Source organism: Vollenhovia emeryi, unplaced genomic scaffold (assembly GCF_000949405.1).
Source record: "Vollenhovia emeryi isolate VEMERY1.0 unplaced genomic scaffold, V.emery_V1.0 DF939152.1, whole genome shotgun sequence".
Lineage (NCBI taxonomy): Eukaryota > Metazoa > Arthropoda > Insecta > Hymenoptera > Formicidae > Vollenhovia > Vollenhovia emeryi.
Genome location: NW_011967214.1, coordinates 1,195,693 through 1,214,525, shown reverse-complemented (window position 1 = coordinate 1,214,525; position 18,833 = coordinate 1,195,693). Strand labels below are relative to the sequence as shown.

Here is an 18,833-nt window from a genome sequence, read left to right as displayed (position 1 = left end):
CGCTTGTGCGACTTAATCTTTTAAGCTTGATCAACGTGGCGAATTCAACAATGCACTTGGCGTAACCTCGGCCCGTTCTCCTCCGCGTTATTGCGATCGTAAATCATCGTTCGCGGCAACCATCTCGTAATACGCTCGTGACATTGGTAAGACCTCCCGGCAACTTAAAGAAAGACTTTCCTAGACCGTGCATCGCGTCGCGCGACGAATTATCTAGCTAGATCATTGTATATTATCACAGCACATATTCGTGACATTTACCTTAGCTCCTGCGCCGCGACATTTCATTACACAATTAGTGTAACGAATCAATCGAGTCGAGCGTTTACGAGTGAAACAACAAATAAAGCTTTTAAAAAAAGTAGGCTTTAAAAACCTCATAATTTTAGTAAGTTTTGTCCAAATTCATCCCAATAAAGTTTCGTAGATACATTTTTCCCGGCGATTTTCAAAATCGCCTCCATTTGCAAATCCTAATCGAAGTCGGCAAATTTTGCTGCCTCCCGGTATCAGAATTAAGAGCGTTTTGTCTTTTCCAAAAGTACGATATACGCGTATTCATGGAAGACGGTTCTCGAGTAAACGCCGTGTTATTTTTACTGCTACTATTTTGAAGTCAATGGCGCTCCATAATGCGTCCAAGGCAGCCGGTACGATGAAGATGGATTTCTCGATGGAATCCAATTGCGTAGTCGCAATGATGTAATGCACGGAGTTCCGCGGCGAACGCGAATGAGCAATAAAGCATTCTCCCGATATTTCGAGAGCAGATTTCTTTTTTTAACGAATGCCAGGGCATTTCTGTCTTCCAGCGAAAGATTTCATTAGCGTCGCTCTTTCAGATAATGCAAAAAATAACCGCGAGTTAAAGTACGTCCCTGAAATTTGAAAGAAATCGCACGGAACGCTTCGCACAGCTTTTCCAAATTCGACGACCACGCTTACTTCAAAAGAGATCGGCATCCCATTCCCGCGAGAGATTTCCTTACCAAGATAATCTTATTGTCTTCTTTCGATTCATCGTTTCATCAGCTTAGCTGCAAACACCGACGCGAGCGTAATCAATTCGCATGATTGTTTCCAGAAGTTTACCGCTCACCGCGCGAAGCTCCAATCATATTAAGTGGTAGAGCCGCGTGTCGCCGCACGCGAGCTACCCTCATAATCACGTAAAAATATTTCCACACTCCCGTCGCGCGCCGGTGTATGGGTGACAATGGAAAAGTTGTTTAAATGAGTTCGAAACTCTCGAGCACCGACGCGGCCGCGTCACTCGCGGCAACGCGAGATCTACGCGCGACTACGATATCCGCATGCTCGTCGAAACTCGACAACTGTCACTAATGAATAAACTTGTAATTAAGGTCGGGTAGGTACATTCCGCGCGGTATGGATAGCGATGAAATTAAAGAGTTCGAATACTGCTCTAACAAGCTTTCCCGCGGACGCCCTTCGGCATCCTTCCTCTTATTTATGCGATATTTCGAACGAATGGGTTTATAGCCTCGGTCGATTGCTTCTCCGATATCGCCAGGTCATTCTGACTTCCTCGAGTACACTTTCTGTCCGTCACTCCTTTCGGATACCGTCTTGTTTCTAGCAGCACGATGACGCGTGACGAAAACATAACGTCGAATCATATATTTGTTACAGCAAATAAAAAGCACTTTCTTTTCGGTATCATTGTAGCGTGTTTCATTCTCTACTCTGCGCTCTAATTAACTGCTAAAAGTTCGAGAAACCCATCGACCAAGGCTTTTTTTGCTGTGTCGCACAAGCTATAACGTTTCTCCTCATCTACCGGGGTTGGCGATATAGCGCAATTTTAATTAAGCAAACTTTGTATTTAATGTAGCCTGATAATTTTCTAAGACTCCGACATAGACCCTGAAAGTTGCGGCTTTTTTTGTACGTGATTTCTTTTTATTTCTTGGCGAATTTACAACTAAAGGTTGCGAACATAAGACTCCGAAAACAATGAATACAAATTGAAGTAATCCAATGGTCAAATATATTCGGGTATTAAGTACGAAATACCGCGAGGGGTATCCGGATTAGAGGGACTTTCTAAGATAAAGGGATATGTGCGAAGGCGCAATTTCACACCTGATGAAACTCATCGCAGCGTGTCCTACCATAGCCGCGAAATTATTCCACATGACTTTCACAGACTGCGGCATTATGCCGACTGTACAAATTTTCCTTTCGACTTCTCACAGATAACGATATAAATCATATAAAGAGAAAGGAAATTTGTACGGAATGCCCGATAAAAGAGGAGGGGAGGGGATGTGCGTTGGTTACTGAACAAAATGAGTAAGATAGAAAAATACTTCTGGCTTCTTGTCAAAATGTCGAATCCATCAAAATGGATGAGCTGGGTAAATGAACAGAAATGAGTTATCACGAATGGAAAATAGTTTCTCAATGTGTAATTTTCCTTCATTTATACGACTTGCTGCAATTCGTACTATTCATTTTGCATACCGTGTAATTTCTATACATTATTTTTGTAAAATTGGACCGAATTGAAATTAATTCTGTTCTTGAAACAGTCCGAATAATTTCACGTTGAATGTTGGAGTTTTCTAATAAACTTTCCGCGAATGTTACGGTTAGCTTCAAAGCGGTTCAAATAACAGACAACGCGTTTGTATTTTTTTTTCTCAAGTTCCACAAATTATCCGTTTAATACTATAAACTTTTCAAGCAGATTTTAAATCGCCTTTTATACATATATGCAAATTGAAAATATACTCATTTTAAATACCCTTTATCCAGATATAAATTTTAGTCTCTCTCAACTATGTATTACTTGTCTATGAACAATAACATTTTTTTTATAACATTTTTTAATAACATTTTTTAATAACAATTTTTAATAACATTTTTGTATGTATTGCGCACAAAATTTCTGCCATATTAATGAAATTAAACGGATACATCATTTTAGCATTAATGTAACGTCATTAAAACTTATTGCAATATCGTAGTCATTGTTGCGCTTTCGATTTTTCATGGCTAACCATAGTCATGACATATTGCTATCGTTATCTTACGTTATTATCGATCCTATTAACCACAGCATGTGTCTTCAATTGCTATCAATACACAGATTACGGTGATAAGTCACATGGGAGTCGGATAAATTTAGAAACGTTATCTAAGTAACTACATGCAGTTCAATTCGCTAAAAACTCTTCGCCATATATTATAGTTCGCCGTTGTATTATCATCAGCAGGCATCTTCGAACGTCGACGTTAAATGCTAATGAATTTTCTCGACCTGAACAGGAAATTTAATGTCAAACGAAATCGGATATCGCGCGAAGATCTTTAATATGTCGATTTCAATCTATCTTATAGCGGATTAATTAATCAGACCTGGTTTCAATGTGTCATTATTTATTCTAATTAATTAAATGTCTTTTACCATTCTTACGGCAACAACTATGTCGCGTTACACAGCTTTTTAAAATTATCAAAACGGATGCGATTTAACTTGTATAGCGAGACATATTCTGAAAATTTCCTGAATCACAAATAAATGTATTTCATATATAATGAAAATTAAATAAGTATTAAAATCATAGGGAAGAAAATCTACATGTGTAGAAAAAGAGAGAAAAGGGAGAGAAAAAATTACATCTCCGATTATTTCTGCGAAAAATTCCATGCGATGTAAACATCGTGATCTGATTCAATTTGAAGGAAACAATGTTATATGATTTTGCGAATGGGCAATTTAAATACGATCACGTAATCAATGGTTTTAAAAAACACGATTGCGCGGCCAGTAGAAAAATATGGTTTTACGGTCAGTAGAATATCATGTAAAAGCGTACTTCGTAGTGGATAGTACAAATATTAGACTTCTTCCATCAGCACTTAATTTCTATACGAAGAGAATTATTGGGCGCAAAGAATTGCGGAGGAGTCTCATTACACACTGTTCGAACAAGAAAAAGAAGTTCCTATTAACCGTCACTAAAAATCGAGCAATTTCTTCGCTCAACTCTCTTAAACTGAGTTTCGAGCATTATCGGCTCATTTTATAGAGACCTTGTGGCGTGCGTTCTTGTAATCGTTAGCTTTTATTAAATATTAGGATAAATTTACCTCTTGAAAATAAACGGTACAAATATTATAAAGGAAAAGTTGAATACAGTTTCTCATGTGTACACGAGACGAAAAGTAATTGAAAAATATCATAATTGATTTTCGAGATTTATAAAACAGTAATAATTTAAAATAAAATTTGTTATTAATTTTTTCACTCATTCTATTATTCTAGGTGTTATTTGTATACAACAAAATATGATTTGCTGACTAAATATATAACAAATATTTACTCAATCACAATTTTCGCCAAAAATCACGAAATCGGAATTTTTCTGACGAGTAATTGACGTAATTGTAAAAGCAAAGAGAGGTTTAACTCAAATTAATAGAATTTGTTGGCGAACATACATTTTTGGAGATTTTAGTTTCTCTTCCTTCACTTTCTCTACCGAAATATTTACTTGCTATATACTTAATCAAAATGTTTCATGAATTTGCATAATATCTGAATAAAATGGAAGACACCAATAGATTCTTCAATTAGAAAGAATCTTCCGTTCACTACATCAGTTCAATCTAATATTCTGTTTTTAACAGAACTTACGTAACCGAACTTTAACAGAACGCGTACATAACGATCAGCCCTAACGGGACCTTGACACGTGCCCTTTCATCGACTCGAGAGTGCGTCCAGGAAATTCCCATTTCCTGCCACGCGAAGATATCGTCAATATTCTCCCAGATCTAACGCATTCCATGAAGGAAATTCAAAACGTACGGAATGAGCCAGTGCGAAACCATACTCCATGAAAGCAGCGAAAGGCAAGTCTGATAAAAATGCGGTATCACGCCATCTGAACGAAATACAAACAGAAAGACTTCGGTCGAAGCCGCAGCGCGTGTGGGTGGTGTATGTGAACGAAATCAAGAGAGTTGTGTGCGTGATCGTGTATTGCTTGTTGGGCCTCTGCTGTGGCCGCGCTGAAAGGACGAGAAAGGACGAAGAGATGGCGGAAAACGACATCCATGTCGCACCTGACGCCACCGTGATTCAATCCGACGATGAAGAGCAACAAAAAGAGCTATATCCCAACACGGTAAGTGTTGTAATTCATTCTACCGGAGAATGAAATGAACGTCGGAAATTGTAAATCACGACTGTTCTCATCACTTAGAATACGTGACGTTATCATCAATAACAATATCATTGAATTCGTTAGAGGAGAAGACAAAAATACAAAAAATCAAATAGAAATCTGAGATGTCAAAATAAGAATAAAAGTCCAATTAACAATTTTAGTAATTTAGTCAACGATAACATTATCATTGCATTCGTTAAAGGAGAAGACAAAAATACAAAAAGTTAAATAGAAATCTGAGATGTCAAAATAAGAATAAAAGTCCAATTAAAAATTTCAGTAATTTAGTCAGTGATGGAATATAGCTCAGAAAATTAAAGGTTTAACATTAAAGAGATGTAGTGACTATTTTGTACTTCTACTTTCTCTCTTCCGTGAATCTTTTACAATGTCCATTGTTAAAATCTGGAAGTGAGATAAATTCATAGCGCCCTTAAATATTATATATTTAAAAATCACCGAAAAAAGTATAACGAGAAAGTGATAAATCCTTTCTTGCATGGTTACTAAATTTGTAAATTGTCCAAAAAAAAATGCAGATTTATTCAGGAGTATTTCTCTATACTGCAGAGTGCTCATATGTAACAAGCAATCAAATAAAATTTGTTACATTATAATTGCTAAATTGACGTGGGTCCATAATTATAAGTCTAAAATTAGAAGTCAGCACGAATTCAGTAAACTTTCTTAACATTCTGTACTCATGTCAGGAAATTAAATGGGAAGTAATTTTACCGATGTTTCCTCGGTATTTTCTTGTACAGGTGGAACATAGGAACACCGCGGTGGAGAATTGCGACGCAAAAACCGAGAGAACAACTAATGAGAAAGAAAAAGTGGATGATCATCGGGTGGAGACATCGGATCGAGCGCAAGAATTACAAATACAGATGCAACCGCAAATACTGCAGACTGACATGCAAACTGACAGGTAAACACGCGATTCTTCAGTAAATCGACAACGACAAGCCATACCGGAAGTGTCCTGGTACTTCTTAAGAATTTTAATCGCATTATTGGCGCTCACACGATAAATTGTTAACAAAAGTGAACGCGTTCGAATTTTTTTACTTCTTGAACGTTAAAGCATAATTTTGTATCGTGTACAACATATTTGTGGGAATGCGACAGCAGATTGATTAGAATGTTACGACAAATAGCAAACTAAAGAAAGCTTTTAAGAAAAGACGCCATCGCGAACTTCTTTCGCAGCGATATTTTCCACGGTGAAACTTTGGGAAATTACAGCAGTCAATCTTCTCAAGATACGGCATGTTATACGATCGTACAAATATAGGACTAACACAACTCGGCAATACGTCAATGTGACTAATTAGATAGGATCAAGTTACGCGCAAATTCAAGGTGTACTAAGTCTATAATACGCAACTCACGTCTAATTAAGTGTAACGAACATGTCAATTATTCTAATTACGTTAGACAAGTTCTTGAAATTGATTAATTTCGTAATAATTAATTTTGTTAAATATTTCTCGCACAAATCATTGTGCCAAAATATATAAATACAATTAAAACTGCAGAAAAATATATTTAACGTTGATTTATATCACACACACATGAAATTAAAAACGTTACTAAACACCCGAGTGTACCAGTAAACAAAAATTAAATAATTAAAAATCTTAAAAAGAATTAAAATCTTACTTAAGGTATGAGACAACCATTCAATATCTCTTGATAAAACTGGTCCAAATTAAAATAAACTTTCTGTCCCATAAAGTAACAATGTCAAGCACCGTAACGACCGAGCTTCATTTCAAGATTCTACAAGCGATTTTATATGATTTGCTATCTGCTGCATCTTGGGAAATTCGAGAGGTTCGGAGATAGTATCGCAGCGAGGGTGAGGTCCACAGGGCCTGAAATCCTTAATACATTTGCGTACCTATGTACTTACACGTTATCAGATTAATTAATTCTCATCGCTCAATGGTCTTAGTCGCGAAATTTGCAACTACGAAGCAGAATACTACGTAATTTAATGACTAAACTAGATGAATGGACTGTCACGTATGGCGATATTGCACCTCTATCACAGGAACACATTAACAAATTAAAAGCCTCTTCAATATCTATTATATATCTATGGTACAAATCTAGTAATCAAGAAATCAATCAATAGATCGATCGCTTTAACTTTTCTGATTTTTCATATTCCTCTTCAAACTGTATATATTTATTATACACGTGAAACTTGAAAATATATACTTGTTACATTACTTAACGTACGCTTTTTTAAAATTCGAAAAAGTTATTAAATATTAGGAGCCCTAAGAAAAATAGACGTAGAAATGAGGAATGCAAAACAATGTTATCATTCAGTCAGTTACAAGTTGAATGTATTTAATGACAGCAAGTGTCAAATACGAACATCCAGATATAATCTATTACAGAAGCTCTTCTCCAACGGAATTAATTTTTCGACGAAACTGGTTAAATTAATATTCCACTTGCAACCTTTAGCGAGTTTATTAATACGTTTTCACCGAAATGCAGAATGAACTGTTAGTTAATTATATCAGGCTAATTAATTCATACGCGACTATGAAGCTTCGCGACGGCCGAGGATAAATTGAAATTTTAAGCGTGGCAGTGAAGCAACATACGATTCTGTCGACGGTCATTCACGTTATATCGGAAAAGCCAACGATATCTGCGCGCCCCATGGTATCGGCGTAATAAATACGGGAACTAGTAAAATATGCATCTAAATTGGATGCGTCGAGACGATTTACGGATTTGCAAGAATTTTAGCTTCGAAAAGCTGGATATTGCTTACGCAATCAATAAAACGGAATTCAGCTTGGTATGCGATAAACGCGGCGACGCGACGTCGATGCCATAACGTCACGTCAAACGCGATGTACCACGTCTCGTGGTATATTAATAAATCTATAATCCGCCGCCGGATTATAAATTTATTAACTATAATCCCGTTATTTTCATTAAAGTGTATCGTGTAGGTGGTAAGAGAAAACATCGATAGGATGTAATTATTGAGAGTAGAATAGCAGTAGCGGCACGGAAGAAAATATAAAACTATAATTTTCTCCGTTGTATCATCATAATTTTTAATTCGACGCTGGAAATAAAGCTATAATCTTTATTAAAAATTTTGTGAAATATTCTCATACCGGTTATAATATTTGTATACACGCGTTTAATAAACGAAGGACATGCCTTTAATATTAAAAGATACACAAGAATGAGTTTGTACTCAATCGTTAATGCTGGCATTTATAAACGCGAAATAATTGTTGGCAAAATATGCAAGTTGGCTGAATGATATTCTCAACATCATTACTGCTAATAATGCAGTATTTGTTTAATACCGCGTCGTTAATTTCAATACATATTTAACGAAGCTCCAGTTTCATTAGTCTTACGCGTTATAAACTAAACGCCGTTTGCAACGAAGCAGCGGCAACAAACGTTAAAATGTATGCAGATTTATACAGTACGCGTAATTCAACCCCAATACCGACAGTAGTATCGCTAGACGAGTAAGCACAGAAGCCGAAACAAGAAACTCGTTACGGTTAACAAAAATACACATTCTATTTTTAACTATTTATAGAACAAAAGCAACCGATAATACAACAGCACGTTTCTTCACAACATATAAAATATATTTAAACACTGGTAACCAACAGTAATTTCAGTAATAAAAATATTAGGTTATCCCCACAAATAATGCGGTATAAAAGAGAGCTTGATTTATTCTTTAGCTCAAAAGAAAGACTCTTCGTCGAGAAATTGAAAATTTAAGATCAAGATGAGGAAAAAATTGTAAATAATAATGGAAAATATATTTTAGATTATAATCAAATTTTTTAATATAAGAATTAAGAAAGCCACCACAGTCCGAGCAGGATGTAAGTCCTAGTTTAACTGTGTGAATTTTTATATCGTCGTTTCCATCGCGTCCTGCGCGCCGTTTTCTCTTCGGTCTTAAAATGTACTTTGAAATCATTTATCGTGAATCTATTGTTTTACCAAAGAAACTATGTTTAGGACCGAAAAGTAATCGGCGCGGAGGACGTGATGGAAACGGTATATAAAAATCCACACAATTAAACCATTGCGCTACGTACATTCTGCTCGGACCGTATCGGCTTTCTTAATTCTTATTGATTTATCGGTTTATGATTTAACTATCATTATCAAATTTTTTGTTTCATTTCAAAATTATCACTAAAAATCGCATTACTTATGAGACCAATATTTAACTAAATTGATGATTGTCTTTGAAATATCACTCACCGGTAGAATGAGAGTCGTTAGAGATACTGTACGTCTCTGTTTTATTTCCAGATTTGTATGATACAACTTACTTATTAACAATAATCAAGCTTTTTAGCCGACATTAACCGGCCAGTGTTTTACTACAGAAAATTTATTGCGGAAAATATTACCTCAGCCAAGGTTGGAACCTGGACTTCCCTTCTTTCTGAAAGAAGTTGGTGTCGACTAAAAAGCTGGATTATCTATTACTGGCAACTTAAAGAGATTTCTACGTTTCTTATTAATAGTCATAAGTTTAATATTAAAAATTAAGTATTCAGCACTCTCGAATTAATTCAACAATCTTGCACGTTCACATCACTATGTAATAACCCTTAGGGGTAAGTTTACAATAACAAACGATTATATTTTATTGCGGAAGCGAAATATGTAGGATGCTTGCGACAATTCGAGCGTGCATGTATCTGAAGAGCGGTTGAAACGGGAAACCACGGCACAAGTAGTAGATGTGAAACCTCGAGTATGGCTGCCAAGAGATCTGACGGTGGAAAGAGCAATCGAATGGAAGGCAAGGTTCTCAAAAGACATACATACACCTGAGCACGTCAGCGTAAAAAGATATATTTACGGACAGCCTAGAATTTCTATAACTTTATTATATGTTATTTGTTATCTACTGTATCCCCTTACTTTCGTTATGTACCTACGCTTATTCTTTCTAGTCCGCTGTTGACGTAAATTTCTAGCTTCTGTACAGGCTATACGCATACTCAAGGTGCAAGTAATCACGAGATGTGCTTTTTCATATTACACATAAAGTTACGCAAAGACATAAAACGTTACGAAACACACGACTTATGCGCACCCCTTATTTTCTTCATAACTCAAGACCTATACAAACCTTAAATAATTTAAAAGCTGCAATATATACATATATATTGCAGCTTTTTAAATTACATAATGTTAAAAAGTTTGTAATTATACCCTCTGCCGTGCGTGTATAATTAACGGTCCAGGAAAAATATTAAACTCGTGTTTGCTCGAGAAACTCGAGATCTGCCAGATCAACACCGCTCGAGAAAGCGAAAACATCGTGAGAGCGTTTCGATGCGAATTCCTCTTCGTGCTTTTGAAATATGAATAACGGAATTCCCCTTGAGGTGTTCTTTTATCCGTATACTTTTCCCCCCTATCCACTTCTTGCTCCTTTACGTATTTATACCGTCGATATTTACGGTGCGCCGTACACACGCAATGCATCTACACCAGCAAAATATCCGGAACACTTATGTGACAGTACGTTGAGTCTGATACGCCCCCGCGTGTAACACCAGGGTAAAAGTTACCCGCAAGGGACTCGAGTCATTTTTTATCTCAATTTGGATCGTAACTTCAAAGCCCTCTTTATCCCTCGAATCCTTCCCACGTTTCTTCGGTTGCCCGTTCTCGATCCCACGCGTCTAAATCGAACAAATGCTATTGCGGTATCCGTTGGTGGTAATAAGATTATTTATAGGTACAGCCATGCAATACTAATAAACTGGAGCTCAAGACTATTACCTCAATTTAATTAATTACGTAACTAATTAACTTCATAATAAAAAGCGACGTTTACCGTCGCAATCGTGTACCGATTTTATTACAAATTATTTTCTTTGAAGGAAAAAAGAAATCCGATATATTCTCATAATAATCGCTCAAATTTCACAGAGAATTCATACTTTTCTCAAAGTATTTTACCAGTATAGATTCATTTAATGGTAACATAACCAATTATCTGGAATATCTCAACAGTTGGCAGCGAAAAAGCTGCAGGCGACAGAAAACGTTGAGTAGCGCAGAATTGTACGCGCTGCAAAGGAAATGGCACACGGTCAAGGATAAGACCGGCTCTATTTTCACGAAAAATCTCATCATCAACGTGAATGAAATGTGATATTGCGCCATTTGCAGTTACTGGATACTCTATTTGTAAATTAAAAATCTCCTGCATTTTTAACTTCATTAACTTATCGAGAAGAAGCGTCTTTTAAAAAAAATATATATATATAATTATGTCGCGCATAAAATACGGTACAATTATTTTTATATAATAAAGTACGGATTACGCGAAAGTGGACATGCGAAGTGATCGCAAAAGATTTAAAGCTGCCAAACGATGCCGGAACGTGTCTGACAATTTATGATGAATATATTCACGAGGGAACGCATTACGTTCGATCTCTCTCGGATAACATATAGAAAAGTATACACCATAAAATCTTACTTGGTGAATAGACGCGGCTACTTCAATAGTTTGTATTACAATCTTTTCTGACAGTTTTTTTTCGCATCCTCCTTTTCCCCTTTTTATCATGATAATCGTATTTCGAAGATGGAAATATTTTGATACCGGCTGCGATATAAAAGAGGTCAAAATGAAAGCAATAAAAACAAATTTATAAATTGTATTAAATCGTTATCTTAAGTTTCTGCGAAAAATATGTGAATAATATGTCAATAAATGTTATTCATTAGTTATTTATTAAGGTGCATCACATAAAATAAAAACTTTCCGTAAATAATTATGCATTCCATATCTAACAATAAGTTAATACAACACATATGAATATAATGGACATACTTCGCTTCTTATTATGAAATTAATTAGTTACGTAACGAATTAAATTGAGGTAATAGTCTTGAGCTCCAATTTATTATTATTGCATGGCTGTACCTATATATAATCTTATTACCGCCAACAGATACCGCAATAGCATTTGTTCGATTTTGATATACTTGATAACATGCCGTGACTATCGAGCAAACGACTATAGAGGAAATCAATAATAGCAAATAGAATGATTATTTCAAATTTATTGTTATGGCATATTCTTTCATATTACATTACCGCGCATAGCATGCAATAATATGTAATACTGGAAATTCGAGGTACGGCACAAGTGCATTTATTTGAATAAATTAATAAATTTGAAATAAATTCGCGTATAAAACAGAAAACTATATTGTTTTATAGAACAATATTGTTATCGTAGTGATAACTGGAAAAGTATTATTTCGTATAACTACATTTTGACATGTCTTATTTGTAATATTTCACTCGAAAAGAAATAAAGATAACGTAGAAATTGAATAAAATAGTAAGCTAAAAAGAACAGACTTCGCTCAATCAAAGAAAAATTCGAATAAAAACCCAATGTTGGAAAACGTTGCAATTCCTCAAGAAAATAGCCTGCGTATACAAAGTTACAAAGTGTATTTTTTCTTCCCGTGGACGTCACTTGTGAATTGATAACGCGTGACGTTGATTGATGCAATCCGTCGACGATCGTTATCAATAAAGACAGTAAGTAAGAAACGCGGAAAGAAAAACGCGATTTCGATACGTTCGTTAGAACGACATTATTTATTGCGCAATAAACGAAAGCCTTTAAACGCCGAATGTTTTTCTTGGAATACTAGCAACTGCATTCAACCGAATAACATCTCGTGATGAATAAAACTCATTCGCTTTGGTATATCCGTACAAGCTGTCTTATTTCAAATACGTATTGTACTCGTAAATATAAAGATACGCGCTTATATTTTCGTTTACGTTTACACCGTACAGGTATGCACTTAATGAAACTTAATAACTATGCATAATTAAATGTAAGAGGAACCGAACTTTATTAAATATCGGTTAATGAAACCGTCTTGTATAGTGCACAAGTTCCTATAATGAACGCCACTCTAAACGAAATTATGATTGACGCAACAATAATTTTCATCTAATAATTATATGCGAATTGCATAATGAATACGAAAATAACACGCAAATACATGTCACAAATACACAGTCGAGCAACCAATTGCCAAACGTTTACACAATGTATTCTTAATATTTGCTTTTTACCCGCAACTTATTGATTAATTGACAAATTAAGTTATAAATATTAATAAATTAATAAATCCTTGAAATATAAAGTTTTAAACTGACTTATAGCGTTACGTCCGTTTATTTGTAAACAAAACGACGGACAAAGTTGTTGACGTAATATTTCGACTTTTAATGAACCAAAAAGAACTGATGAAAGTAACTACGAGCGCGCTTGTCGTCCTACTTTGCACAGACAATAAAGTGTTAATGTATATATATCTTTTTTATCATGCTGAGTAACGGACGTAGACGTAAGCACGAATGCTCCAGTTATATCCCTATACGTATGCAAAACATATGCAGCAGGTGAGATAAAGTCTCTTTTTTTTTAGAAAAAAAAAGACAACTGGATGGAATTATGCATTTCGCGTTCTACGAGATCACAGAAGTTGAAGTGAAACAGAGTGCTTCTCCATCCAATGCAAGCCAGATGAGAGAAATGCATTTTTTAATAGCACTTAGGCGTAGCGTCGAATAAGCGGTAGCAAAGTTTAATATTAATTAATTACATAAGAAAACAAAGATACATTAAGAGCGTGCGTGTGTGTTTGTGTGTTTCATAAAACTTGAACAGATCATTGTTACAAGACTTGATAAAAAAATATCGCGTTACCATTGTCCATATTCTTCAGGATTTCCGTTGTAAAAGAGAACGCGTAGAAGGAATATAGTATATCTCTGGTATAAAAGCGTATTCTAACAAGTAACTATCGGAGAAGCAAGTATATAATCGGGAATCTCATAGATCTTAATTACATCAGTGACTGCGCCATAGAAAGGTACATAATAAATTCGAAACTCGGCAAAAGTACTCTTGAGCCACGAGCACTTCCCTTAGTCGTCGCAACGAAGAAGGTACGGCCTTGTCATCGCGTTCACAAAAGAGAATTGCTTCGGCAGTTTCATCATTTTTACGCAATGAATTTTGTCAGGCATTCTTTCGCGGTCGGTTTATTCCCTTTATTTTCTTTCAAATATTTGCGGTGACATATCTCGCGAGCGTATGTCAATTTTTACTGTTTTGCTATACATATATATTAAAAGCAAATAATACTGGCCAGGCAATAAGCGATTTTACATTACGACGAATAAAAAAAACAAAGAGGTAGACAGAGGAAGAGGGAAAGCAGAAATGGACAAAAAAAGGAAAGAGATACGGAATAACGTCGCATATCAGATCGATACGCATTTGTACGTATCAGATAGCTCACTACGAGAAACTCGTGTAAAATGGATTTTCAACTTATTATTTGCAATGTAAAACTCACAGCCTTTGAAAATTTTCATAGTCAAGTTCCGATTACAATTAACGCTTCGATTTCAAAATAAATTATTCTGATATTACTGAAGCAATATTAACGCTTAAATAATTATTATATTTATCCGATTAACGTTTATAAAAGTACTCACAGCTTTGTACTATTGTATTACTCGGATACTAATTATATTAATAAAAGATTGATTTATTTTCAATTTTATTAGTTTGCACATATATAAAATTAATTGTGTTAATAATCAATAGCACATAATAAAAACATAAAAACCGATATAATAAATACAACATCATAAAATTTGTGAGTTGCGCATAACAGATATTGTACTCAAAATGTTATCTCAAGTAAAAGTTAAACTAATCTTTTTCTTTAACAAAACGGAGAAAGTAAAATTTAAGAGTCTAACAAGTTACTGAAATTTGCAGCTCCTGATACTGTAAGCTCTTATCGAACTAATTAATTTTCAAGCGGTATGCTACTTCATTAACTCGAATAATATAATACAGGGAGCTGTGCTATTATTTTTTTAAGAAAGAAAAGGTGCTATGATGATTGGCACATTTGCGATATCCTGAAGTGTTCCGCGAGCCATTAAAATTGCTTTCATCTACCGGCAACACTTTGATGACCAATACTTCATCAACTTTCATAGAAGCTAATCGTAGGTTCGAAAGTTTACACCTTGCCGCTTTTATTATTATGATTTATATTTCAGCAAGAAATTGATTGCGAAATTTTTGCAAAGAACTAAAACAGAAATGTTAATGAATCTTACAAGAAAATTTAATGTTACGTTATCATTAATCTTATAACCGGGTGGTTCTTTTTAACATTATTCTTATGCCATTGAAAACTTTTCTAAGCTACTTTAAGTGTAATATAAAAAGGTTTTTAATGATTACGCAGGATCAAACAGAATAAAAAAAAATGGCGAGTAGACCTTTTAATTTTTCCTACAGTGTGCCTTAAGGAGAGAAAGACTTTAATAGGATTGAAGGGATTTAAACTTCATAGGACCAAATCCGATTGGAAATGACATAATATGGCTCAAAATCAGAATTACCTACGGGTATAATGTCTCAAACATTTATATCGTGACTCTGTAATTAATTAGTTTAAGGTGATTTGGCGATATACGTTTTGCGACGAATATGTTGCAAAATGGTACACGCAAATTAGAGCCAATGGAGTCATAACTTACATTTGCATGCTGCTCTCTATCGTATAAATTTCAATTTATAGTAATAGCTGGATAAATATGCTGCATATTATTAACGTGCCTTATGTAACGATAATATAATAATACCGTAATTATGATGTATATAACGATGATAATGATAATGTAATGACAATATAACGTAATATAGTATATTGGGTTCGTTTTCCATTGCCAAGAAATATGGACTAAAGGGATTTGTCGAGCATCTTCAGTTGCATTTCTATTACCTGGCTTGTTTAAATGTCAATTTGAATCGGATTTATTGCCATGCAGTGGAATGCGCACTTTTTATTACTCCGAGCTTGAATCAAGTCATTGAGAAAAACTCAATATGAAATTGTAATCGCATAAACGGCACTGAACTAACCGAGGAAATAATATCGCAATAGAGCTTGTAACGTACATCAAGATATCAATACGAGTCTCTCGATGATATTGAATTGTAACGTGTATCGCTGCCCGATACATTTACTAGGAAGATTGTCCCATGCGTCGTGGTTCAACGCGATGCGTTCATCGATTCGCATTACGATTGCGCGTCATTTGAACGAGAGACAATGAGTTCCGAGTGACAGTGCATGGACGTCTGCCTCTGCACAGTTATCAGAATTTTCAGAATTCTGTTGCAATCGGCCAAGCTCTCTATAATTCTCGTTCCTGTACAAAGGATTTTAGAAATATGTCCTAGGAACAATTTCGTGTGTGTGAAAGTGACATATTGTTTTGTAGAAACTCATAAAAAAGTACATATATATTCAGAGTCCTAGCTTTATCTTTAATAGCTGTATAGTTTTCTATAGAGTTCTGTAAATAAACATCGTGTTCGAATTTTTTTAAACAAACTTTTAGTATCCGGGAAGGGCGCCCTTGAAAGAACGTCAATCATTTTCGAGAGTTCTATGCTTTCTGAAAGAACTTCCGTGCAGTTTTAAATGTATTTAACCATTATATAAAAAGTTCTGATAACAAGTATTATTTTTTATTTTCTAAATAATTTCCATTGTTCAAGAAAAGCACCGCTACAAGCATGGAGATGAGACGGTCGATATTTAAAAATTCTTTACACTATAAAATATTTCTCATGTAGTTCTGAACGTATTTAACTAAAGAGTTCTGCCGATAAATATTATTTTTACTTGCTAAATAATGACCATGTTTCTAATAATACTAAAAATAGACCAAAAACCCCTTTTATCTATCTGCGCCTTTGGCAAGTAATTTTCAAAATTTCACTGATTAAAAGTTTCAGATCTAAAAATAATAATGATACGAGAAATTTATATTTTCGCTGTAAAAAAATGGACAAGTAGTAATTTTCCTTTTCATTTTTTTTAAATCAAGATTGATTTGAATGACACTTTTCGGCTGAACTCTAAAAGTGCTATAAAAAAAATTATTTGCATGCCTGCAAAAAGAATTTCAATGGTAAATTAGAAAATTTCTATACTTGAGAATTTAATTTTCATAACTTTTAATTGTTGTAAAACTGTCATATCTTTTAAGTTAAATTTATTATTTCGTATTAATAACGTCCTCTCGGAACTCTAGAAACCTTCGAGGACAAGTTAAAATTAATTACATCAAGATTCTCCAAGAGATGATCACCGTGAATAAACGTTGATGGTGATCGTTCCGGAAATATAATTATTTTAGCAAAAGTAATTGTCCGCATGCATCAACGTGTTCTATTCGCTTTGGTTTTATCGAGCAATTTACAAAATTTCAGGGCACGTTTAATAAGAAAATCGCGAGATGAAAATTCGCGACAAAGGAAAATGATTTTCTCAGTTTAAGAAAATTCATTTCTCGGTGCGATAACCAGAGACCGTTTCATTATAGTAACAAAATAGACGACCGTCTGGGGCCCCGCATTCGCAATGCCTCGCTAAATCACAACCAACATTTTAACCGAGAACCAGGTTGGTGCCAGGCGATGGTAGCTTACCCGGTCCCATCGCGTCACACGCCGTCGCTTGAATAAACCGTAATCCACCGAGGCCAACCGGGCATCAACAAAATATCACGTGGACGCGATAAGAATATCTGCCATTTGATCAGGCCCGCAGGGAAACGCAGGCAGCTTTCGGCTCGTGGGATTTATTTCCCATTTCCGACATGCCAATCGCGATTCAGATAGTAGCATCACCACGAAAACATTAAACCTTGACCCTTCAAAACTATCAATTTTGTATTTGCGCTTGTACGTGGGGGAAAAAACAACGATTTTCCAAGATTAATTTTTGACAAGGCGCAATCAAGTAACATCGACGTTGTCCGTCGCATTGATGTGGTTCAAATGCTATCCGCTTTTGATGCTGCATATATGTATGTATGAATAGTATATGTATTGTGTAATATAGAAGAGAACAGAGACACGAAATAGCTTTTCAAATTAGGGGAGAGTTGCCGAATGCGTACCACTTAAGGTATTATTTAATATATATCCCCTTTGGTACTGATTGGTACGCAAACAACCGTTGGAAATTGTAGTTTGATATTTCAGGTATCTGTTATTACATGTTTAACGTTTCTCTAATAACAAATTAATTTGTTACAAGTCTTTCTGTAACATGTTGCAAAAGGTACGATTTAAGAAACCGGTTGCCTAAATCGTACCTCCTTGAAATAGTCAAATTTATGAGTGAAAATAAGAAAAAATCAAGTAAATGGTATAAGATTTATATAAGAAAGTATTAACCAATACTTATTTTATTACATATATCGTTTATTGTCTATAAAATCGTACCGGTACGAGATAGAAAACCTTGTGGTGGTACGATTTAGGAAACTTGACAGATTTTATAAAAATATTTATGTTAGCATTCACAAAATGAGATGTAGGGGAACCCGGGGCATAACGGAACGGCGGGGCATAATGGGATATGATCTATAACTTTTTACAGAAGTGCTGTTATGTATTGAAATATTTTGCAATTATTGCTATTAGATGATCC

General features: G+C 35.0%; 2 protein-coding genes across 5 annotated transcripts in view; one reads left to right on the top strand and one right to left on the bottom strand.

Moving 5' to 3' along the window:
• Nucleotides 1-18,833, bottom strand: part of LOC105565463 (sex-regulated protein janus-A-like) — an 84,123-nt gene that overhangs the window by 26,049 nt on the left and 39,241 nt on the right. The window lies entirely within an intron of this gene.
• LOC105565462 (phosrestin-2-like) overlaps nucleotides 1-18,833 on the top strand; it is a 61,019-nt gene that overhangs the window by 4,233 nt on the left and 37,953 nt on the right. For all 3 annotated transcript variants that reach the window (XM_012018699.1, XM_012018697.1, XM_012018698.1), the window contains exons 2-3: nucleotides 4,660-5,159; nucleotides 5,966-6,132. In XM_012018699.1, the coding sequence (XP_011874089.1) occupies nucleotides 4,869-5,159; nucleotides 5,966-6,132 (458 nt within the window). In that variant the 5' untranslated portion in view covers nucleotides 4,660-4,868. The remainder of the gene's footprint in view (nucleotides 1-4,659; nucleotides 5,160-5,965; nucleotides 6,133-18,833) is intronic.